At 38.4% G+C, this 23,261-nt stretch overlaps 3 protein-coding genes and 1 long non-coding RNA gene across 5 annotated transcripts; 2 read left to right on the top strand and 2 right to left on the bottom strand.

Moving 5' to 3' along the window:
* Positions 1-557: 557 nt before the first annotated feature.
* On the bottom strand, positions 558-9,901 carry LOC127944155 (protein Wnt-10b). 2 transcript variants are annotated; one of them, XM_052539963.1, is made up of 4 exons: positions 9,769-9,901; positions 3,566-3,828; positions 2,836-3,287; positions 558-2,527 (listed from the first exon to the last, which is right to left on the bottom strand). In XM_052539963.1, exons 2-4 carry the CDS (start codon positions 3,726-3,728, stop codon positions 2,036-2,038), a joined length of 1,107 nt encoding a protein of 368 aa, XP_052395923.1. In that variant the 5' UTR covers positions 3,729-3,828; positions 9,769-9,901; the 3' UTR covers positions 558-2,035. The 2 variants fall into 2 exon arrangements, with proteins under 2 accessions (XP_052395923.1, XP_052395922.1); XM_052539962.1 differs by lacking the exon at positions 9,769-9,901 and adding an exon at positions 4,939-5,255.
* Positions 9,774-14,274, top strand: LOC127944157 (protein Wnt-1-like). The gene is made up of 4 exons (XM_052539964.1): positions 9,774-9,882; positions 11,003-11,256; positions 11,408-11,673; positions 12,335-14,274. Exons 1-4 carry the CDS (start codon positions 9,782-9,784, stop codon positions 12,824-12,826), a joined length of 1,113 nt encoding a protein of 370 aa, XP_052395924.1. The 5' UTR covers positions 9,774-9,781; the 3' UTR covers positions 12,827-14,274.
* Positions 14,275-17,258: 2,984 nt separating this feature from the next.
* On the bottom strand, positions 17,259-21,014 carry LOC127945197 (uncharacterized). The gene is made up of 3 exons (XR_008150548.1): positions 20,640-21,014; positions 19,885-19,982; positions 17,259-18,073 (listed from the first exon to the last, which is right to left on the bottom strand). It is a non-coding gene; the product is annotated as an uncharacterized LOC127945197 (long non-coding RNA).
* A 461-nt stretch (positions 21,015-21,475) lies between these two features.
* On the top strand, positions 21,476-22,847 carry LOC127944255 (40S ribosomal protein S26). Its single transcript, XM_052540131.1, has 4 exons — positions 21,476-21,610; positions 22,161-22,338; positions 22,441-22,571; positions 22,707-22,847. The coding sequence occupies exons 1-4, from the start codon at positions 21,608-21,610 to the stop codon at positions 22,740-22,742; spliced, it is 348 nt and encodes a 115-aa protein (XP_052396091.1). The 5' UTR covers positions 21,476-21,607; the 3' UTR covers positions 22,743-22,847.
* The last annotated feature ends 414 nt before the right edge of the window (positions 22,848-23,261 follow it).

Consider the following 23,261-nt stretch of genomic DNA (forward strand, 5'->3'; position numbering starts at 1 on the left):
AGAAGCAGATGTTTCCAGCTGTATTTCTTCCCCTTTTCTTTCTCTTTTGATTTACTTTAGTATACGCACTATTCACATAATGCCATATCCGCTAACATTGATATCTCTTGTTGTGTCTTTCACCTATTTACCCATCTAAACACCCACCCATATATTTATCTATCCATTAGTCAGTCTGTCTATCTATCTATCTATCTATTTGTCTGTCCGTCCGTCCGTCTGTCCATCCAACCATCCAAACGTATAGTAGCTAACTGAAGCATTTTCAGATTAGTTCTGTGGCCTCCTGTCTTTACTGGGGCTGTGTCTGATTGTCATTATTCTTCATGCCGTCAGTATGTTGCTTTGTATGTGTAATTGGCTACACTGCATTGTGTTGGGGGAGGTGGGGGGGGGGGGTCTATGGCCATCCAGTTTCTCCGTCTCACACATGGGAGAAACAGCGACAGGAAATTCCCCCTTGCAGCAGCTCGAGGGTGAAATGCTAAATGAATAAAGAAATGCAAACCAGATATCCAGCGCTTTATCATTCCACACCACTCTTTTCTCTAGTTCTCTTTTGCTCCCATCTTTATTACCAAAGGAAATACCATGAGAAGCACTTTACTCAATTCACAACCACCACAGCATATCCTCATTACAGAGACTCGTGAGGAATCATACAGAAAAATTAATTTATTCCTAAAATTTTTGTGATTGTTGTGCTGTCAGAAAACTCACACATAGCATAGACATCAGAAGACGCCTGTGTTTAGTTAGGAAATCACACAGTGGTCTGCAACTCTGACAGTTGCAGATTCACAGACAAGGACAAACACTCAGCAGCACATGGTGCAACTTTGGACAGCTGATCCCTATAAAACCGGTTCATGCCTCAATCTGCTTATAAAACTCTTTATTAAAAGCATATCCCTGATGCCCATTATGAGAGGTCAGAAGAGTAGAAATATATCTAATACACTGATCTATGACCCTTCCTCTGTTCTAGAGGGTCTTTCCTGGTTCTAAAACCTATACACGATAAACCAACAAAGGTTTCATAACCAAAAATTGAGGCATTCTTAAACATTGTAACATAAATTCTCTAAAGTCTTTTTAAGAATGCAAATTGCAGCAATATATGAAAGTTAATTTATCCATATAATTATATTGTTTAAATACAGCTGAGCTCAAGACTTGAGAGTATGAATGTCTTCCATTCTTGCATCAAAGTCATCTGGCATCCAGTATTGTTCAGCAGTATTAGATGACATGTGACTGTTTTTAATCAGCTGCAAAAAATCCACGGGAGGCACAAGTGTTCTCCAGTCGTTCCTTCACTCTATCCATCTCCGTTTTCTGATTAGTCTGTCTCTGGGTTAGGATGGGGTTACACAGCATGTCAACTCCACAATTGTCCTGGTTTTCATAAAAACCAAATAATCTCAGACCCCTATGCAAGGCACATTCTCAGTTGATGGCCAAGATTCGCTCCAGACTTGGGAGAGTTTTCCTATCTTATGAAACCTCATAAAAGGCACTGAGATGTTCCCTTCAATCATCACAGCCATTGATTCTTCATGATCCATGTGGGCAAAGATTGTAATACTGCAAGACACAGTGTTTCAGATTCTTGATGGTATTTCGCCATCAAGAATAATGTCTCAAACATTTTGCCAAGGTAAGGAATATACATTAAGTGCACATTTTAAATGTAAAAAAAAGGTAGACTGTAGCAGTGCCTATATTTCACAGGAATAATTTGTTCCTGCTGTTATTTGGAGGAGTGCAGATGGGGTTGGGGCCATTTGCTTGGTTTTGGAGGCTGAAGATTCAAAGTTAGGAAAAAAAGACAAATGACATGAGTCACCTCCTCCTCAATCTCTGACTTGGCATTTTGAGGACAACAACAGCAACACAATGCAAATGGATCCCAGATGATGAAGGTTAAAGAAAGGAGAGAAATGGATAAACAGGCACACTGTGTGAGAGCAAAACACACTTGTTGTCTCTCGGTCCAAAAAAGAAATGAGGATTTGGATCAAGGTGGGTTGGTTTATTTGCACACATTAACCCACTCTGTAACCCTGCACTCCTCACAGAGCACATAGCAGCACCAGTGGAAGCGGCAGTGACACCGTTCGCTCCGTGCCTGTTTGAGGATGTTGTGTCCGCGGCCACAGCATAGCGACCCGCAACCGTCCATGCTTAGGCTGCTCTTGTTGCAGATGCGACCCTGTGTCCCCGGCGAATCCACCGCTGGCTCCCGATCACAAAAGTCGGGCGACTTCTCAAAGTACACTAACTCACGGGAAATGTTCCTCCGCCGGGCTCTGAGCTGATCTGAGCTGGTGCTCACACCAGTTCGAGAGTTGAATCCTCCGCTGTTCTTGTTCTGAGAGTTTATGAAGATGGCAGTCAGAAATTTCTCCCGTAGCAGTGAACCAACAAGCCGGAATTCAGGAGAAACATACCAGCAGGTCTTGAACTGGCAGCTGCCTGATGTGCCATGACACTTGCACTTTCTTCTCATGTTGTCAGTAACTACCTGTTAAAGTCAAACACATAATGAAAAGAATGTAGTATATCTAGATTTTGAAGTTAATCAAATGCTTAACACCATGTCATAAATGGGAGTAAGATCCATCTATGTATCACTCTGTCTATATATTTTTACATGTGGTAGCTAATAAAAAAATGGAACAATGACATTTAAGAGTCTCAACAGTAATGGAAAAGAAGATATTTTACAGATGGACTGTCAGATGTCAGATGTAAAAAGGACATGGTTTAGACCAATTCAACTGCAGTACAGATTATCAGAAAAGATTTGGATTTGAAGATGTAAAAGCACACCTGTCTGCCCACTCTATTATTATGAATCCGCATACGAGCGTGTATGTCACGGGGGGATCCTCTAGAATCCAACCAATCCCTAGAGAACCGTACACCAAGACGGACATCGTGACTACATCCTCCCCACTCCCAGGTGTCCTGCAGCGTCGTGACCTCATCCGGCATGGGTTTGAGGAGACTGACGGGGTGGGACGAGTGCAGATTGGCCGGCAGGCTACCGTGAAGTGAACCGAACTCATGTGTGTTCTCTCCTGCACCTGCTATGGACACGCCACTCCTCTGCAAAGTCTGAAGCTGGAGCTGGGTTAACTTGAGCCGGATTTTGTCATCATCCTGGCGACGTTTAGCCTCACATCCACAGCCGCGCAATTTACCGAGGCTGCAGGCCGAAGCCACTGAATGCACGACACCTGCAGCCAGCAGGGACAGCGAGAAGGCACTCTCTCGGAAACCTGGGATGAAAGAAAGTACCTTTACATCACAAAAAAGGGGTAAACAGAACCTTCAGAAAGAGAAGTGCATATGAGTCAACTGGTGAGATAATTATCTATAATGACCTTTACCTAAAATCTCATAAAATATGTTTTCCATGGTGCAAATGCTTTAAACAATGACTCAGTTCTGATATTTTCCCTCTTTGGGCAACATAGCATTTTGATGCCCGGATTATGACTGTATTGGCTCTCTACAACGTCAGCTTCAGCTCATGCTCCTTTTGCCATCAACTCACCCATGTTGAGAATGGCACTCTGATGGGGCAGCTTGCCATGGTTCTCCAGGGAGGAGCAGTTCCAGCGCTGGTCCCTGAGCTGGTGTTGGCATTCGTGAATAGCAACCTGAATGCCCTGCAGAGCAGAGGCTGTGACATCAGGGCTGCGCACACACAAACGCATCTGTTTTTTGGTCAGGCCTGCCAGTCGTAAACACACTGCGTTGGGGGTAAGAACTGGATCTCCTGCCACCTTCAGGCCAAGGATGTCATTGCCCAATACCCTGAGAAAGGAGAAAATTCATTTTATAGCAGTGATATCATGAAGTAACACTGCATGCAGTAAATATTGCAGAAGGCTGCTGTTAAAAAGCGTCATCAAATGTGGTCTTTTTTAAATGACTCTCATATGTGAAGAAATTATTACAATGAATTCAGTCATTAACGAGAAGCAGTAAAATATTGTATTCAGGAATGGATATTTTTATGGTACCATATTCATTTCAAATAATATGATCAATACTGGAACATTTTAAATGCGGCAAAAAAAAAAAAAAAAAAAAAAAAGTGACAAATTCTAGAACTTTTCATATCAGCAGCAGAGTGGCCTGACACTCAAACAAGGTTGTGACCTTGCCAGAGGCATACATAAAGCAGCCATGAATTTTCAAACACCCTGGTTTCTATCAGTGTCTTGGCATAATCTGATGAGAAAGAAAATTACTATATGGAAAAGATTTGTGGGGAAAATATTAATCATAACACGCTGATGTTAATAAATACATTATAACCATTGAGAGTTTTGAGAAGTGAGAGAACATCCACAACCACACAGTTCCAATGAGATTAAAATGTTTGTGGTAACAAACTTAGTATAGAATAAATAGCACTTATATATCATTGGTTTTTTGTTGTTTTTGATTGCTTCCACTGTCCTCATTTGTAAGTTGCTTTGGATAAAACTAAAGCGTCTAAATGAATAAATGTAAATGTAAGAATTACAGGAACAGACTCTAGTTTCTATTCAGTAAGTACTAGGAGGTAATTGTTACTAATAAGACCTGTTTAACTAGTAATAACAGCACCAGCAACAGTTGGAATACATTCTACTTAGAATCTAAACAACAAATTCCCATATAATCAATGGCAAACGTGCAGTTTGTTACAAGTAACAATGGAAGAGTCAGTCTAGTATCAAAGGAATGAGTATAGTATGCAATGATTAAGTAGCCTTCTATTTACTGGAAAATTATACTCATTTGACTATACTAATAGCAAAAAATAAATTAAAAAGATACTGATTCGTTTTAGATACAAGTCGTTTACTAGCTTACTACTTTTAGATACTAGCAGCCATGGCACGAACCTAAACGCGCTTCTACCTTTCTACTTACGTGAACGCAGGTGACAGAAGCGCTGCAGTCACAATCAGGACTCGTCCCAAATACTGTCTGTGGGGTAACTCCATTGCGCTGAAGGCTTTTCTCGACGGGACATTAAAACACCTGTAGGATCGCGTTAGAGACGAACTGGAAATGACTTCAATTGTTTGTGTGAGGAGCGGGGAGTTGAGCAAGCAGCATTTGATGGAGCTTGGGACGGGAGCCTGTGTGTCACTGAGGAGGAGAAGGAGGGAGAGGAGGGGTCGCCGTCAGGGTGGGCAAACATCGCCAGAGGCGCTTGTTTTCAACACGATAAAAAAGTAGCAAGGCCAGACAAACTTTGTATATTCCTAAAAATGCATGTGATAATCTTGACCCCCACCAATAGTGGGCATGCTGAATGGGCATAAACCTGTCTATGAATAAATCAGTTTCAGCAGAAGCCTAAACCAATAGTCTACTTTCTCAATTGAGACGCATACTGACAACAAGGGCACTGACGATATTTGGATCTTTTTCACATCAAGTGCGCTGAGCAACACGTGACTAACAATGTGTTACACGTCAGGTTTCAATCTATTTGTATTATCCTCGCACATTATATAGATTATTTTTGACCAAGTGACCAACTGATATGAAAAATCGACGTTTAATTTATTGTAGCCTATTTGTTTTTATTTCTGACACAACAAACCATTACATTATACTACATTTTTGTTTTTGTTTATTCTATTTTAATACTAGTATTTGCATCATACTATGTACCTACGCAAAATGGTTTTACGAGATAATTAGCAAATTAATTATAGTCTTTTTTTTTAATATAACGTTTTTTTTTTCTTTTGAGGTATTTTAATGGCATTATGTGGTGCTGTTTTAGTATCATTTATCGGTAAAAAAACGATAACTGATAAGACAACAAGTATAAACAATGAGATAGATAGATAGATAGATAGATAGATAGATAGATAGATAGATAGATAGATACTAGTTTTAGTTAATGCAACAGAAATCAAACTAATTTAATTGCAGCTTTAAATTGACGTAGTATACTAAAGATTGAATTGAATTGCTGATTAATAATATCGAATTTATCACAATTATTAATTAATGAATAATTATGAAACTCATATAATCAAGTAAAATGCTATAAGTTAGTGGATGGGAAAGCTATACAAATAATTTTCACTGCCCAATGCAAAATTGCCTTTCTAGTGTGTAAATTGCTGTAGGCTATGGTTGTTGCACTGGATCCTAGAATTTTTGACTTGTTACTTGCAGTGTGTGCATCCTTTGTATTTATTTGCTGATCTATTTTTCTTGTTGTCTATTTCTGTTTGTTTATGAAACAGGACTATTATCCGACCTGTCTGCACTGCAGAACTCGTGACAAGACATGTCAAGACAACGTGTATAAGCTAAACTAAACTAAAAGTCATTCATATGGGCTACAATAAGCAGAGCAGCAGCAGCAGGCAGGCGTGCGGTTCTTCGTGAACAATGCGAGGTGCGTGTGCGCGTTCATGTGGTCGCCCAACCACCCCCCTCTCCGAATCAGTTCAACAGTTCACCGTGCAGAGCCCTAGTGACGTTTCACTTTAATTAAGCCCACATTCATCATTTTCCCCGACACACTTAATGAGAAGGCTTTGCTGACTGTTGCTGCGGATAGCCTAGAGCACTACTGGAAAATAGGCTTATTTCGTTTGTTTGTCTATACACGTCTGAGTTTGTGCGTATAATTAGTCCCATAACTGACCATGATGGAGAGGTTGTTTTCAAGGCTCATTGAAGTGATACGCAATTACATAGTGGGCCAACAAATTATGCATAATGCACATAATAAGTTTGTTCAATAGACAAGCTGTCAGTGTTCTCTCTCTCTCTCTCTCTCTCTCTCTCTCTCTTTATTTTTTTTAAATAATCTAGCTGCAACGTAGGCTTGATGACATGATACAAGAAGATTTGAACATAGTTCTGATGAATATATGAATAAACCAGAATATCTGAGGCATTAGAAGTTTACAAGATTAAAGGATTACCGTGCTGGTGGTCATGCACTATACACAGCAGGTGAAAAAACGAGCATCTTGCTTCTTATCTTTATTAATATTACTATTAACAGTAGAACTAGGATTAATGTCATGAATTGAGTTAAATCCACCCTTAACCATCATTAACACCAAATCCTGACAACAGTTCTTGGTTTTTGGACTAATCACCTCCTGTTCCCGATGATCAATTCTTACAATTGGAGCTAATCACCTCTACTCTTCTTCTTAAGCTCTGGCAACGAAAAGTGCATTAGCATTTTGCCATGGCGTGTATATCTAAGTGGCTTAAAAAGTGATTTGAAGTTGATTTGTATATAAAAGGCGTCCCTTTAACCGGATTGCCACTAATCTGCGCTGCATCGCATGAGTGTTTCAGGAAAACTGTTTAAGATCCTTCAAGAGTATAAGACTACTAAGCCCAGAAAAGCAGCCTTCATTAAATACCACTAACAAAAGCGCACTTCCTTCAGTTAGACATTTACTTCAATCCCTCAAAAAAAAAAAAAAAAAAACTTTCTCTTTCTTTCTGATTCTTTCATGGCGACATCAAACACCTTAGGCTATATGTGTTTTAAAAAAACATCAAAAAGCTCATTTAATATTTGCCAACTGCTCATAATTCTCTGCGCAGACGACACCATAAATGTATGGAGTCAAAACTGACAGCAAAATACTATTTGATTCGTGCCTTTACTGACCATATGTGATCAAGGGAGGTCTGCAGTCCAGATGGTGAACAGTTTTATCTTGGCTCTTTTTACTTTGGTGTCACAATTGCAAGTCAAACGTGTTGAGTTATTTATCTGTAACGATTTATTTTATTCGTTCTCTAAAATGTCAAAAATGGTAATGGTATAGTAAATTAGCTACATGGGTTAAATTACCATTAGAAGTTGTAAGACTGTAAAAAAATCTAAGATTTATGCGATTCATTGTAAGGTTAAAAGATATGTAACGCTCTCTTTTGTTGTTACCCAACGTTTTATAAAACGTTTTCTATTTTCCTTTTGCATCTAATTGTTTAAAATGAAATAAGGCTAGGGTGGTGACGAAATAATTATTGTAAACAAATAGTTCTGATTACCATAATAAATCCAATATGTAAATTCTCCACGTTTTATAAAACTGTTACAGCCGGATAGTTACAATCCATCAGTCTCATTGCAGTGGAGAAATGTACACAACTTAGAGATGGGCATATTAGTGGATTTAAATTTGTGGCATACAGATATGGAAATATTTCGAAATAAGTGACACACAAAACCAAAAAAAGGGTAAAAAAGTTGAGTTACAAAAATAAACAAAAAATGTGTTACACAGATTAAACCTAAACTGAAGCAGCATTAAGCGCTATCATTGTCTTTAATATTCTACCTTTCATTTAACCCAGATTTGTCACCATAATTATAGTATGAAGTTTCAGCTTAATGTAGGCTACTTTATTTAGGCTAAACAGTACAAACGAGTGAGTGAGTGCAGAGCGCAAGTATGGACATCTAAAAAAAAGAACGCGCAAGAGGGAGGAGACGCAGTTAAGTGAGTAATACATGCAAGCACCCAGGGTAAAAAGGCCAGTTTAGATGTTTCATTTTCCCCTGTTAATGTAACTGTGTCGTGACACCATCCACGCAGAGGGACACAAGTGGCGCGCGCGCGCACACACTCCCACCGCAATGAGAAGGAATAAATCTGCTCTGCGTGTACAGAAGACACCTGAAGGGACTGCATTTTACACGAGTTCGCTTGAATGTATCTGAGGAATCCCCCGGACGAGGATTACAAAATGATATGTAATTTAAAGCGCCTATAACGGATCCTTTCTTCATCTCCTCTCCTTTTATGTCGGGGTTTGCCTCCAGTATGCATTGTGCCCAATGAGAAGAATTAAGCTATCCGTCCATTCAGTTCCACTCAAAAGGAGGGAGGAAAAAAACAGAGGGAGATGAGAGCAGCAAATCCCTTTTTTATTTATCTTGTAGCGTTCAATATGTGAACAATGTGTCGCCTATCAGTCACCGAGGGGATCAGGTCTACGGGACTGTCCCACGCGCTCAGTGCTGCGAGCAGAGCATCACTAACACACAGACTGTAAGAGCAGCAGCACTGGCATCCCATCCAGGATCCTTTCTGTTACTTCTACACTGATTTTATGAATAAACATTGACCCACACTGTCAGTCGCACTGGAATGTGGAGTGGTGAGTGATTGCTTATTGCACCAGAATCACTTATGTATTTTATTCAAATTTAGAATGTTAAATTAAAGATGCAGCACCTTGAGAAACATATTAAAGAAGCATTTTAGGCTGGTTCGTGAGTTGCTGTATGATTTTTTGGAGACTAAGAAAGCTTATTCATGTTCTTTAAGTTTTTTTTTTTTTTTGAAAGAGCTTGAAGTATATTTTAGGTCACTCTGACTAGTTTGGTTCTCACTTTTTCTAATTTATTTCTTTTTAAAATGTAGGCTGATGTATTTGCGCTGGTTGATATTTGAGATTTTTGTTGAGTCATATTTACATTTAAAGAACAGTAGGTAGTACTTTCACATTAATTTAAAACTACACATATGTATTCCTACACAAATCGCATTTTCTGTATATATAAAAAATTCTAACGTTAAAAAGCGAGAACATAATATCATTCATTATTACTGTGCACTACATGAATTGTTTGCTATTGTTATTAAATTCATAATTGGTAAGATGCTCACTAGCTCCTCTAATATAGAAAGGTCCTGACATCGTTTATCATTGCAGGAAACTTATTTGAGGTTAATTGGTTAACTTTACCCTTTCAGATATCATGCGGGTACTCGCGTTGCTCCTCGCAGTCAAAGCGGCATGTGTCCTCCTGGTCTCCTCTCTCACTGGCACAGTGGCGGTGAACAACAGCGGCCGGTGGTGGTAAGATATAGCAAGCCCATAATATAAGGCATTAAGAAGCCTACATACAAGATATAGTACACTCATCCTAGAATGTCAACAACCAATGCTTTTTCTTTTGTAGGCTGTTAAGGGTTGAAGTGAATCTGAGTCACTAAACTACTAAACATTTGCGCGCGCAGCTGTATTGTAAATTATCCCTTTAAATAAAAAACAAAACAAAACACTATATTACTGATATGATAAAGTAGCGCGAAGTTATGCTTAAATTGAAGAAGTCAAACTCAGTTCCCAAATAAATCAATGCAGTCTGAGTTTACGCCTGTTTACGCGGAGCTACTGCCTACGCGCGCGCGCGCTCTCTCTTCTTCTCGGTTTCTCTTTCATTTTGACAGTGTGGCTTGAACACGGGACAATATTTCTCAATCCAATTTGGGATAAATTAAATGCGGATTTATTTTATGGCTGGAAGCAGTTCCTTTCCAGGTCATTTTCAGGGTCGAATTTGTGTAATGTGCTGAGCATTCTGGAGTAGGTTACAAAACACTACTTATGAGCCAAAGCTGTATGTGTCATAATAACATTGAAAGGAGAATAAAAAATGATTCATGCTGATGTAAAGCTTTATGTATATGTCATAACAATGGCAAAATGAGAATTAAAAATGATAACACGCTGATACACTACATAGAAACTATATAAATAAATTATTTTATATTATATATGCTTTAAATGCATATGTTATTTAGAGGAATTATAAAATTCTGTACCTGATTTGTTCTTTGAAAAGTTTAGCATTAAGCAGTTTTCAGATTGATTTCAGTTTGGACAGTTTGACCTGTTGCAGTCTACTGCCAGTTGCATTTAGAAATATAGGCATACCTTGGTTTATGTTCAATATTACATCATTAACATTTTATATTTATTTGCTGTGATATCTCCTTCCAAGCATTCCAGTGAAACTATTAATTTTTCAATTAAAATTTTTGCACATCACATGTCTGTGATTCTCATCTCACAAACTAAAAAGGCAAATCAATGAGAAATTGGCCAAAAATGTTTTTGCATCTCATGCCAGTCAAATGAGAAAATACCTTTTTTTTTAAACTTACAATTGTCAATCTTCCTGTTTCTCCAACAGGGGTATTGTGAATGTGGCAGCCTCAGGCAATCTCCTGACCAACTCCAAGAATGTGCAGTTGGCGTTGGACCCCAGCCTTGCGTTGCTGAGTCGTCGTCAGAGAAAACTGATCCGGCTAAACCCTGGGATCTTGCACGCCATTGCTGCAGGCCTGCATACAGCCATCAAGGAATGCAAATGGCAGTTTCGTAACCGCCGCTGGAACTGTCCGACCATCCACAGCCAAAATGTCTTTGGCAAAATTGTCAACCGAGGTGAGCATGGCTTCTCAGAGTGACGTTATGAAACATTTAAACAACACACACTATTCATATCTCATACAGTGAAATAGGAGAACATGGAATTACACATGAATATTTTCTGTATGGAGACACAGCATCTAAGTGGTGTTTATTGTTTTGTTAGGTTGCCGTGAGACTGCATTTGTGTTTGCCATCACGAGTGCTGGTGTTACTCACGCCGTGGCCCGGTCCTGCTCTGAGGGAGCCATTGAGTCCTGCACCTGCGACTACCGGCGCCGGGGTCCTGGAGGGCCAGACTGGCACTGGGGAGGCTGCAGCGACAATGTGGATTTTGGCAGGATGTTCGGGCGAGAGTTTGTAGATTCCAGTGAGAGGGGCAGAGATCTACGGTATCTGACCAACCTGCACAACAATGAGGCAGGGAGAATGGTAAGAGACAATCAAAAGCCATTTGTCTCCTCCAAATGCAGATGTCATTAATAGATCTGTCAATACATGGATTTTTCTCAAAGTACAGGTGGGAAGGTGCTAAAATAACAATTTTATCAGCCTAAAATGGCTATTTTTATTATTCAAATTAATTTACTGATGAGTTATACTAATGAACTTTTCTAAAGAAATATTAATGAACTAATAAAATTAGTTTAAATTTAATTTAACACAGCACATTTACAGATTATATTATATTATATTAAATTATATTATATTATATTATATTATATTATATTATATTATATTATATTATATTATATTATATTATATTATATTATATTATATTATATTATGTTTTTTTTCATTAATATATCTAAATATAATAATTCAGGTTACAATACAGATAAAATGTGCGGAATTTTTATAGAAATATCTAATCTATTAAATAAAATACTTAAATGTCATTAACAAGTTTATCAATACAATTATTTCGATCTATGGGTGATGGATCAACGATATATATATATATATATATATATATATATATATATAGGGTATATATATATATATATATATAGATATAGATAGATAGATAGATAGATAGATAGATAGTAGATAGATAGATAATATAAATTAATTTTCAATTCTCTCCCTACAGACAGTCGCATCAGAGATGCAGCAAGAGTGCAAGTGTCATGGGATGTCTGGGTCCTGCACTGTGCGAACATGCTGGATGAGACTGCCCAGCTTCCGTGTAGTGGGAGACTACCTGAAGGACCGGTTCGACGGCGCCTCCCGAGTCGTGTACGCCAACAAAGGAAGCAACCGTGCATCCCATCGAGCCGACCCTCGCCACCTGGAACCCGAGAACCCAGCACATAAGCTCCCTTCAGCTCGGGACCTCGTGTATTTTGAAAAGTCACCCAACTTCTGTTCCTACAATGGTAAAACAGGCACGCATGGCACATCGGGACGCACCTGCAATAGTTCATCGCCGGCGCTGGACGGCTGCGAGTTGCTGTGCTGTGGAAGGGGATACAAGACTCGAATGGAGCAGGTCACAGAAAGATGCCACTGTACTTTCCACTGGTGCTGTCATGTGAGCTGCCTCAACTGCACCAGTACACAGACTGTCCATCAGTGTCTATGATCAACACATCATTGAACAAACTGACAAACTGGAGGCAAAGGCTCCAAAACTGGATAATGGAATGGGCTGCTGGGGTATCTGGAAGACATAAATCAATTAATAAACATTTTAAGTTTAAATACTGAAGAAAAGAAAGAAGACAGGAAGGTAAAAAGGGACTAAACAATCTGTTGGTTGAACAGGCAAGTATAATGTATTAACTACTGAGAAAAGTTCGAAAAAATGCATGTACAGAACTCTTAGCTGATGATAGTCCAAAAACACAATATTTTGGTGATGGTACTGCAACATAGCTTTAAATCTATAGAAATGGGTCGAGAACCAAGCATTCGTGTATTCAGCATGCTGAAGCACTAGTTCTGAGGTTCTAGTTTGTCTTCTCTTCTCCTGATCTCCGTCTCTGGTACTCTGGGGAACATGGAAGCTAGAAAGTAGTAACTGGACACAGTTTGACAGATGTTTCTGTGGTTGGCGAACCACAAGCATGCTCTCTCATAAACCAATGCAAAACTCTAACATATGGGCGGTTCTTTAAAATATTTTAGCGTTTTGTTTTCTTTAGCTGCAGTCCTACTCGTCTCACATAAAACTGTGTGAAGTGCTTCTCAAGGGATGGGGCTTCCTTTTCCGATTGCTATGTAGCGGAATCCCGAACTCGGCTCAACCTCTTGTGATTTCCCATTCGGACCTGCCACACTTCCCGTCATTGCTTTGAGTCTCCTGCCATTTTTTAATACCATTTATTATCATGTGGTATACCATGTTATTGTACTGATGGAAAAGTATTGGGAAGAGAAAATTAAGATTGACCCGAGATTGACTTGTCGATTCGGCTCTGACAGAAGCATGTTATTTCCAAAACTCTTTTGGGAGAGAAAAAGACTTCTTTTGGAATACTACATTATGTTGACTACATTGATTATGCACAAGTACATACTAGTTTTTTTTTTTAAAGTGTGTAAAGATAATCCTGTAAATGCCCTGCTACCTAGTTTACAGTGGACATACAGTTCACATTTTTGAAAGAGCCACAATTATGGAAACTGTATTATGTATATCAGCTAAAATAACCAAAATGTTGTAAATATTATAAATGGATATGATCTATATATTTATGCTGCAACTTGCAATGTGATTTAATCTGAAAGTGGGGTGAATACACTATCATTATTTACAATTGTAGGAGTAATTCCATCCAGTTGTGTGATAATTTATACCGATGATCACAAATGGATGATCAAACTGAGTCCATATACATCTCAGAGACATGATTACTTTGTCAGAAGCCTGATTTTCTTGTCTCTTGACACTTGTTTTACATGCACTGAACACCAACTTTTAATATTGTGAATGGAAAGTATTTATTATTGTATGATGGCTTAAAAAAAAAAAAAAAAAAAAAGAAATGCTGATAAAATTAAATATTTTAGCTCAGTTTAGAAAAGTTGTTTTCATATAGAGTAATAGCACAATAAAGTTTATATTTTCATTATTTGTGTTTGCAGAGAACCACTCATTTCCTAACAGTGCTCACAGTTTGGGTTCAATAACAGGTTTGTCTTTCCATATGTTCCAGAGCTACATTTATGATCCATCAATCATTTCTCAGAACCGCAATCTGTTATGACAGGGTATGTCTAAATCACTTAACCTAAAATCAACAGTGTGAGTGTGCCAGTCTATCCGTTGCTCCAAACATCATTCCCACCACTAAAAGCACAAGAGCAGCCCTCTTCTTCGAACAGTCATGCACCCTGAATCCACAGTAACCGCTGAGGGAATTTGGGCAGCGGGGTAACACAGCGTTAAATTGGTGTGTTTTCACGACACTAGAGGTTTTGCTTCACTTAATATCAGAAATAAAATAAAGAATGGTATTAGAAATAATTACAGGCTACGTTGCCGCCGACATGCTGGTGAGGCCAGTGCAACCACATGAGTTTGGACCAAGGCAGATGATTCTTTCTCCCACTCACCGCTACATATCACAGGGCCACTGAAGGTCAGCAGGATGGAGCGCTGCACCACCACTGTCATCACAACCGCATCCCAGCATGCAAAGTGATCGGAGGGAAAAAAAAAGAAAAATAGGATCTGGAATGCTGACAGAATGCAACTCACAGATAACTCAAAGATAATTGATAAAAAAAACAAAAAAAAAACAACTAAGATTTAAAACTAAAAAATAGACTGAAATAAAGCTTAAATGTAAATGTTATACTTCTATGTACAATATGTTCAATTATATAAACTATTGGTCAAAAGTTTTGAATAATTATAATTTTGTAATGTTTTTGAAACATTTAACATGAAACATGAAAATGTAGTAAAACCAGTAATATTGCAAAATATTATTGCACATTAAAATAACTATTTTCTGTTTTAATATATTTTAAAATGTGATTTATTTATATGATGCTAAACTGAATTTTTACAGCAGGCATTACTTCAGTCTTCAGTATCACACCATCCTTAAGAAATCATTCTAATATGCTGATTTGGTGCTCATGCAACATTTCTTATTATTATCAAAGTTTAAAACTGTGTGCTGCCTAATATTTTTGTGGACACTTGACACAGGATACAAGATTAAAAAAGGCTTTTATAAAAAGAGGATGCATTTAATTGATTTAAAAGTGACATTTATAAGGTTACAAAAGATTTCAAAATTCCAATTTAATTAGATGCTGCTTTTTAAACTTTCTATTCATAAAAAAAATCCTAAAAAAATATTGAGCCAGAAATACTGAGCAGTAAAAACTGTTTTCCAGATGAATAATATTAAGAACCATTAATAATTGGGTACCAATAAGAACTGAACATCAAATCAGGACCATGTGATACTGAAGACTGAATTCGTAGCCCCTGCAAAATCAGCTTTTCCATCACAGGAATAAATTACATTTTAAAACACATTCAAATAGAAAACAGTGATTAAATGGCAAAAAAAAAAAAAAAAAAAATCACAATATTATTTAATTTAATATATGCCGCCTTGTTAAGCATAAGAGACTTCTTCCAAAACATCATTATATTAACAAAATTATTTACAAATTTTGACTGATAGTTTAGGACAATCAATTTTTTTGCAATAGATTACCTTTGAAAAGCATCGCTTTGTGGGCTGTAAATAAATAAAACACACCCAAAAGATATAACCAGAAAAGCTTCCCTATGAAAGGTAAATAATAATGAATAAACTAAAAATAACAAATGTAAACCTTAAACCGATCTTCGACCTTACAGGAAGTTTCTGGATATATGCAGGTGCATTACAAGGCAAAACAGTGCTAAAATACAAAGCATTAATAAAAGCGGGAAAGATATAGTTAGAATAAGAAGAGAAGGACAGTAAAGAGGGAAAAGTCAGGCTGCATTCCCAGGCACTGGTGGGATGAGGGAGGCGGAGGATGGAGGGCTACTGTCATTGTGGGAGTGCTGAAGAGTCACTGATAATTAGCTCAATTAGTGACAAAGGCAGTGTAATAAATACCGACTTAGTGTCTGGGTCCCTGCTGTCCACTCTCTACACGGACTGTGATGCAGCCAGGGACTGACGGACAATTCATTAAACCGACAAAATACCCCACCGTCCAGGCGTGACGCTGCGAGTTAGCCCCCTACAGTCCGGGCCCATTGTTCTAATTGTCTGGGTTGGAGTCGCTTTCTGGCCATCTCCTCCTCGCCCCCTCCTTCGTCCTCTTCTTTCAAAAAACCCAGTGAGTTAATGCCCCTACCTAACTCTGTAAGTAGGTGATCAGCAGGTTGGGGGAAAGAAAAAAAATGGAAAGAGATACTTGGATGGGAGGGGTACAGTGGGATTAGGGTCCGAGGGTTGCCCGGGAGTGTGAAGATTGGCCCCAATCGGAATGTCATAGAGATGAGTCCAGAAGCTCGGATGCGGGACAAAGCGAGAGTTAATTAGGAAAGATTGGAGGAGTTGGTGACAATGGGCCGCCACCCGAGTCGAGATGAAATTGCTTCCGCGGATTATCGGGGAGCGAGTGTGTGGGTTGCGGAGATGTGTGCCCCGGGAGGGGTTCGAGCAGCCTTGGATTGATGGCTGCCCCTCTGGTTAGGGAATAGGGGACAGGGGAGGCTGACCAGCTGTTCCCACAGTCTGTTCTACAGGCAGCCACCTTTGACACACGGGCCTGCCAGGCGGCAAGCAGGGAGGAAGGCTGGGAAAGGGATCTCAGAACACAAGAGCTCTTAAAAGCATAAATTCATTTTGCTTTCAATGCCAATAAGGATCATGATGGACGTATGCAAACGACAGAGTCAAAAAAAAAAAGCACAAATTCAGAGTCGCAGATTATGATAGATGCAAAACCACAAGCTGAAAACTCATTAACACTGTACATCTCTATTTAGTAACATGGTCGAAAGAGTTTATGAACTGCAGTTTTTCTTTATTGGAGCGCTCTGCTCTTTTTTCAATGCGGAGCAATACAGTTTTAATTTAATAAGTGCCCTTGAGGGGCTGTGCAAAGCTTAGAGAAACTTAACCTTACAGTTGTGGTTTGAAGCTAATAGAATAATGGCAAAAAAATAAATCACTTGAAAAAACATCCAAAACAAATCCTCACAGGGTTGGACCGAGTAAGAGTTTGGCCTAGGGAACAGCACAGAAAACAGGCACATGATATATGGACCACAAAAAATTGTGACAAGCAGCTTTTACTAAAAAATATGGAAGACTGTTTTCTCTCCTCTGGCTTGGGGCGTGTAGAAAGGGTTGAGGTACAGGCTGCTGGGCAAAATGGGCCAAAGAAAGTTTATGGAATGTGAGCAAAGTTTGGGTCACCATGCTGAATAGAGCACAGTGGAGCAGTGGTCACATGCAGAGCTGATGTAGTGTGGGCGCATGGCTTCAACAGAATGTGTGGATTCTGCACAAACCCGAAGAGGGAGGAGGTAACTCGGGTACCTCAAGACAAGAATCCCAACATTCTTTAGTGTCAGCCCTGATGAGAATGGTTTCAGCAGCACAGCATGCCTGGGATTATGGGTGTCTGCGAGTATGTGTGATAATAATGAGGTGTGCAAGTGCGGTTGTGTGTGGATTTCGGAGATGCTTGGGCATGGCAGCTGGGAAGCAGGCAGAATCCAGGAGATTTGAACCCTACATGCTGCCTGACCCTCTCAGCAGATGGTGGCTCCAGAGAAACTGCCATCTCACATCACAAAAGCCCAAGTCTTGTAACATCTCCATCATTCGCTTGTACTCTGCCTTGCAACTGCTCCCTGAGAAGAAGCAATGTTAAAGATGACAGGGCATTAGTTGGCATCATTGTATAGAAATCATAATGCGATTGAATGTATGATCAGTGACCTACTGGATGATTTGATTTGATTCACATGAGCTGCTACTTTAATTTAACTGGATAGTTTACTCACCCTCATGTCGTTCCAAACCTGTATAACTTTTTTTTTTTTTGTGGAACACATTAGCGGATGCTTTTAAAAATGATTCAACAGTTTTTGCCCATGAAAGTCTGTAGGGTCCAAAACAACACCGGAGCCTTATGAATTTTACAATATGGACAAAAAGCACCTGACATTGCAAAATACCTACAAATAATTTTATGGCTTTTAGTCTATATATAAGAATATAGATGTTGTGACAATAAATTAAGAACTGAAGAATTTAATTTAAAACAAGTGAAAATGTATATAATGTGATTTATCTTGATTTACTTAAAACAAGACAATGATTTAATAAATGTATAATTTGCGGCCATAATATATTGTTTTCTCTTGCATATTACACATGGTGCTCCATTACTTGTGGATTATTGTGATGTGTTTAACCAGCTGTTTAAACTCTCATTCTGACGGCCCCCATTCATTGCAGAGGAAGTGATGTGATGCAAAATTTCTCCAGATCTTTTCTAATGAGTAAACAAACACATCTTGGATGGCCTGGGTGTCACAAATTTTTCAGCAAATTTTCATTTTTGGGTGAAATATATAACCTGCTTATGAATGCAGTGGCAATAGCAAATCATGTTTGATAGCTGTGATGTAACTAAGATCTTTCAATATGTCCATTCAAATATCCTGTTTCAAAAATAAATATTTAAAAATGTACTAATCAAGAAGCTCTGACACACCTAAAATTGCTTTTAAAAGAACAAAGGGTATGATTGACATTAATAATTTTGTAGAAGGAGAATTTTACATTATTTAGTGGATAAAAAGTCTATATCTACAGAAACAGAAGCCGTGCACTCTTAAACCTACTTCTTTTCTGAGGATGTTTCTGTGGATTAGGGTGAGTATTATAAACCATTAGACTGATGTCTGTTGCTTATGCTGAGCAATGTGTGCAGCGCACTTCAGAATGGAGTCTGGGTGATGTACAAGTCTGTGGGAGAAAGTCTGTGTGGAATAATATCTGTATTCCTGTTCAAGTGTGTATGTTGGCGTGTGTGTGGGCGAACGGGCCTGATGCAGTAATGATTTAGGTGGCAATATTGACACAATGGACCATGACCTCTTGATTTAGTCTATTTAGGCGACAGACGGTTTTTAGTAGGCCTGCTTTCCAGCCAGGCTAAATCACATTCTGCAACCACATGATGACAGAGATAAAGTTTAAATAATGGTGCCTTTTTTATTTATTTGATTACTGAAAATTGTGAATTGTTACTGTTGGCTCAGAAAGAAATGTTTTACAGGGATAGTTCACTCAAAAATTATAATTCTGTCATCATTTACTCACCCTTAAGTCATTACAAACTTGCAAAACATTTATTCTTTAGAACGCAAAAGAAAATATCAGTTTTTTTCCCCATAAATAAAAGTCAATGGGTTCCAATGTTGTTTGCATTGTTGCTACTTATCCAAAATACATGGACAGAAGATATGTTATGTTATGTATACTTTACCTGTTTAACCTCAAAACATAACAATGTATGAAACAGTTGGCCAAGCAACAAAACAAACTAAATATTAACAAATATCTAACCACTGGATGGCGTGATTAACCAATCAGAATCAAGTATCCCAAACAGCCACATAATAAATACAAATTTTAACTGGATCATACCTACCTAAAAATCTTCCAGCATAATGATCACACAAGCTGCCTGTGGAGCTGCAAGTCATATACTGTAGTTTATTTACAGTGCTTCATGCACTTCCATCCTATCTAGTTTTGGAGAGAGAAAAAAAACAGTTATCAATAGTTTGACTGTCTGAATGAAATCCACTGGGGGGGGGGAAGTTGTTTACGACAAAGGAAAAAGCATTGGGTTTTTTTGTTTTAATTACTGGCTATGTTTTTATAGCAACAGTGGGTAAGTGTTCAACTCTGACACATGAACGGAGGAATGTTTATTTGCTGAAGTTTAGGGGCATAGTGGTCACAGGAACACTGGCACATTCCTCTGTCCCCAACTCTCCCTTTTCACTCTCATGATATCTTAAATTCAGTGCTAATATTACAGTCACAGCAGTCTTTCCCTCAAGTCCCAGTGCTAAAATGGACATCTTAAAGTCTGTACTAATACAAAGTCAAATAAAAGCACAATATTACCCTGTTGAAAAAAAAAATACAGCATATACTGATTGATTGGTTATGTTTTGAAGCATGGCAGATGGTTTGAGCTGGTCCTTAGTTGGTTGTTAGCTATTCGTAAACTTGTTGAGCAACTAGCTCCTGTTCAGAACTAGCTTAAACTAGCCCATGACCAACTAAGGACCAGGTTTAACCAGCTCAAACCAGATTCTATGATTCAAAACATACCTAACCAGCATATGTTGGTTCTTTCAACAAGGTAGTGGAAGTGTATATCACTGCATGCACCTCTGAATCAGTGAGGCCTGGTTTCATCTCTTCAGTTCCCATCAGCTACCCTGTAAAGAAGACATTTCTCTCAGCAACAGCTCCTTAAGTTCAGTGACACAGGGGACAGTCAACCGAAGGAGCTACACATCCACTCTTCCAGTCTGCACACGCATGTTGAGAGCTGCTTGCATTAGAACACCTCCCTCTTTTGCCCCCACCTCTCACCAACACTCCACTTCACAATCCAACTCTATTTTCACTTCCAGAAGCAAAGCAGTGGACATTTCAGAATGCCATTATGCCAACTGTCAATTATTGTCCATCACCTCAGAAATCCCCCTCATTGAAATGACAACAATACTGCCACATACAGAGGTGTGAGTTGATCTTGAATTGACAGTGGTATTTCGGAGAGCAAAACTGTTCATGAAGAAATCAACTGTGCACTAAAGAGAACCCGTCCCCACCAATATTTGGATCTGTGGTACAAAAATATGGGTATTTCAGTGATTCTACATTTGGAATCTCTCAATTTTCAATTCATGGCAACTACTTCAGTGTTTGGCTGCTAATACCATTAATTTAAAGATCATTAATTTAACTTATTCTAAACTTGGACAAAAGCATTTGGGAGAGACGGTCAAGTATAGGGCTCTGCAGGAAAGTATTACGAAGCCTCTACTGACATCTAGTGGAAACCTTAATACACCAAAAAATTATGAACACGAATTTATCTTGCATTGTTTGGATTTACCGAGATGATTATAAATCAGCGACAATCCGTGCAATGTACTTTTTTACTATGAATCTCTAAATGGCACCAGTTCATTTCCAGAACAGAAATATCTATCATATTAAACTATATTCTATTACTTTAAAATCTTTGGGCCTTTTATTATCTTACCCAGAGACTTCCGGCTGCTCTCCGCACTATATAAATGACGTAAATGTTCTTCCGGTCCTCTTTCACGCTTTTCTGAAACAAGATGGTGAGTTTAACAATCGTTCAGACAGAGGCCAGTGTTTCATAATATGTTTATGAGGAAGAGTTAGTCGGTTTTTTTCCCACTGTTTCTACATATCGTATTTTTTTTTTTACTACCTACAGCTAAACTCTACTCCAGTTTGTTCATATGAAGTCATTAAAGCGATACTACGGCTGAAGTGTAACGCAGATACATTTAAACTCGTAACAAGCATTTAGAAGACATTTATCTTGACATTTAACTGATTATGTTAAGCTTTAAAATCCGGTAACGTACATTACTAACGACTATCTAATTATTAATGTTTTAAAAGCCCGGATAAGTGATGGAGATTTTTAGGCTATAGACTTAATACACGAGATGTAACGTTACATTATAAAAAAATGAAATAAAAATAAACCCCTACAGTGGAGTAAGAGACACAGAGACTTCGGTTACCATTATATTTGAACTTCAAAATAATAAAATCTAAATCCTAAATCTTTTGTTATATCATGATTAAACAAGTTTGTCATTTGTAAACCAGTGCCAACTGTATTTCTTTATCTCCTAGACTAAGAAAAGGAGGAATAATGGTCGTGCCAAAAAGGGACGTGGACATGTCCAGCCCATCCGATGCACAAACTGTGCCCGGTGTGTCCCTAAGGACAAAGCCATCAAGAAGTTTGTCATCAGAAATATTGTGGAGGCTGCAGCTGTTAGGGACATCTCCGAAGCCAGTGTGTTTGACTGTGAGTAAATGCACTTGTCGGGAAACTAGGCTTCTTGGGTAGTGGGAACAATCAGGGGTTTGTTAAAGCATTAAGCAAACTTGTTTCTTTGTCCTTGTACAGCCTACATTTTGCCCAAACTGTATGTGAAGCTGCACTACTGTGTCAGCTGTGCCATCCACAGCAAAGTGGTGAGGAACCGCTCTCGTGAGGCCAGGAAGGACCGGACCCCTCCTCCGCGCTTCAGGCCCGCTGTAAGTCTTGCATCCACTTTCAATGAGAACATAATCATGTGTTGTGCTTGATAGCAGTTAGGAATGATAAAACATACTAATATACCATTTTGTCAATATGTAATACAAAGTTAACTGTTTTTTTCTTTCTTTCAGGGTGGTCCCCCAAGACCCCCTCCAAAACCAATGTGATCTGGAGATATTTGCATACATTTTTATGTAAGGAAATAAAGTGGACTAAAATTAAAAGCATGTTCTTCTGTATGTGTTCACTCAAAAATTAAAAATGTTGCTTTACTTTGTGTACTTGAAGTTCGGTTTTACTCTGAGAAGTACATGGGGAAAGATTACATAGGGAAAATAAAACCGCTTAATTTTATAGTCATATGAATTAGACCTTACTTTTTTTTTTAAATCTCATTTCTACTTTTAGGACAAAATTCAATACATTTACTGTAGAGCATTTTGAAAAGGAAAATATTGTAAAGTTTTGCAAAAACTTTTACCACTTTTTAGTTTACATTAGTCACCCATGAACAATAATGCTACAGCATTTATTAATCTTAATGGTTAATTAAATTTACTCAAACGGTTTTAAAATCTAAAGTTGTATATGTTAATGTTAAAGCAGTCTGAACAATAAACTTATTAAAGATTAATAAAGGCTGTACAATACATTACTCATTGTTTATGTAAGAAGTGTTACCAATA

Source organism: Carassius gibelio, chromosome A23 (genome assembly GCF_023724105.1).
Source record: "Carassius gibelio isolate Cgi1373 ecotype wild population from Czech Republic chromosome A23, carGib1.2-hapl.c, whole genome shotgun sequence".
Classification (NCBI taxonomy): Eukaryota; Metazoa; Chordata; class Actinopteri; order Cypriniformes; family Cyprinidae; genus Carassius; species Carassius gibelio.

Excerpts from the sequence above, each read along its gene's own strand:
- LOC127944155 (XM_052539962.1), bottom strand. The coding sequence starts at position 5,012 with ATGGAGTTACCCCACAGACAGTATTTGGGACGAGTCCTGATTGTGACT. Across the intron at positions 3,829-4,938 it reads CTTCTGTCACCTGCGTTCAC|GGTATTGGGCAATGACATCC; the intron begins GTAAGTAGAAAG and ends CTCCTTTCTCAG. Across the intron at positions 2,528-2,835 it reads ATAATAGAGTGGGCAGACAG|GTAGTTACTGACAACATGAG; the intron begins GTGTGCTTTTAC and ends TGACTTTAACAG.
- LOC127944157 (XM_052539964.1), top strand. The coding sequence starts at position 9,782 with ATGCGGGTACTCGCGTTGCTCCTCGCAGTCAAAGCGGCATGTGTCCTC. Across the intron at positions 9,883-11,002 it reads AACAACAGCGGCCGGTGGTG|GGGTATTGTGAATGTGGCAG; the intron begins GTAAGATATAGC and ends TTTCTCCAACAG. Across the intron at positions 11,674-12,334 it reads ACAATGAGGCAGGGAGAATG|ACAGTCGCATCAGAGATGCA; the intron begins GTAAGAGACAAT and ends CTCTCCCTACAG.
- LOC127944255 (XM_052540131.1), top strand. Across the intron at positions 22,339-22,440 it reads CGAAGCCAGTGTGTTTGACT|CCTACATTTTGCCCAAACTG; the intron begins GTGAGTAAATGC and ends GTCCTTGTACAG. Across the intron at positions 22,572-22,706 it reads CTCCGCGCTTCAGGCCCGCT|GGTGGTCCCCCAAGACCCCC; the intron begins GTAAGTCTTGCA and ends TCTTTCTTTCAG.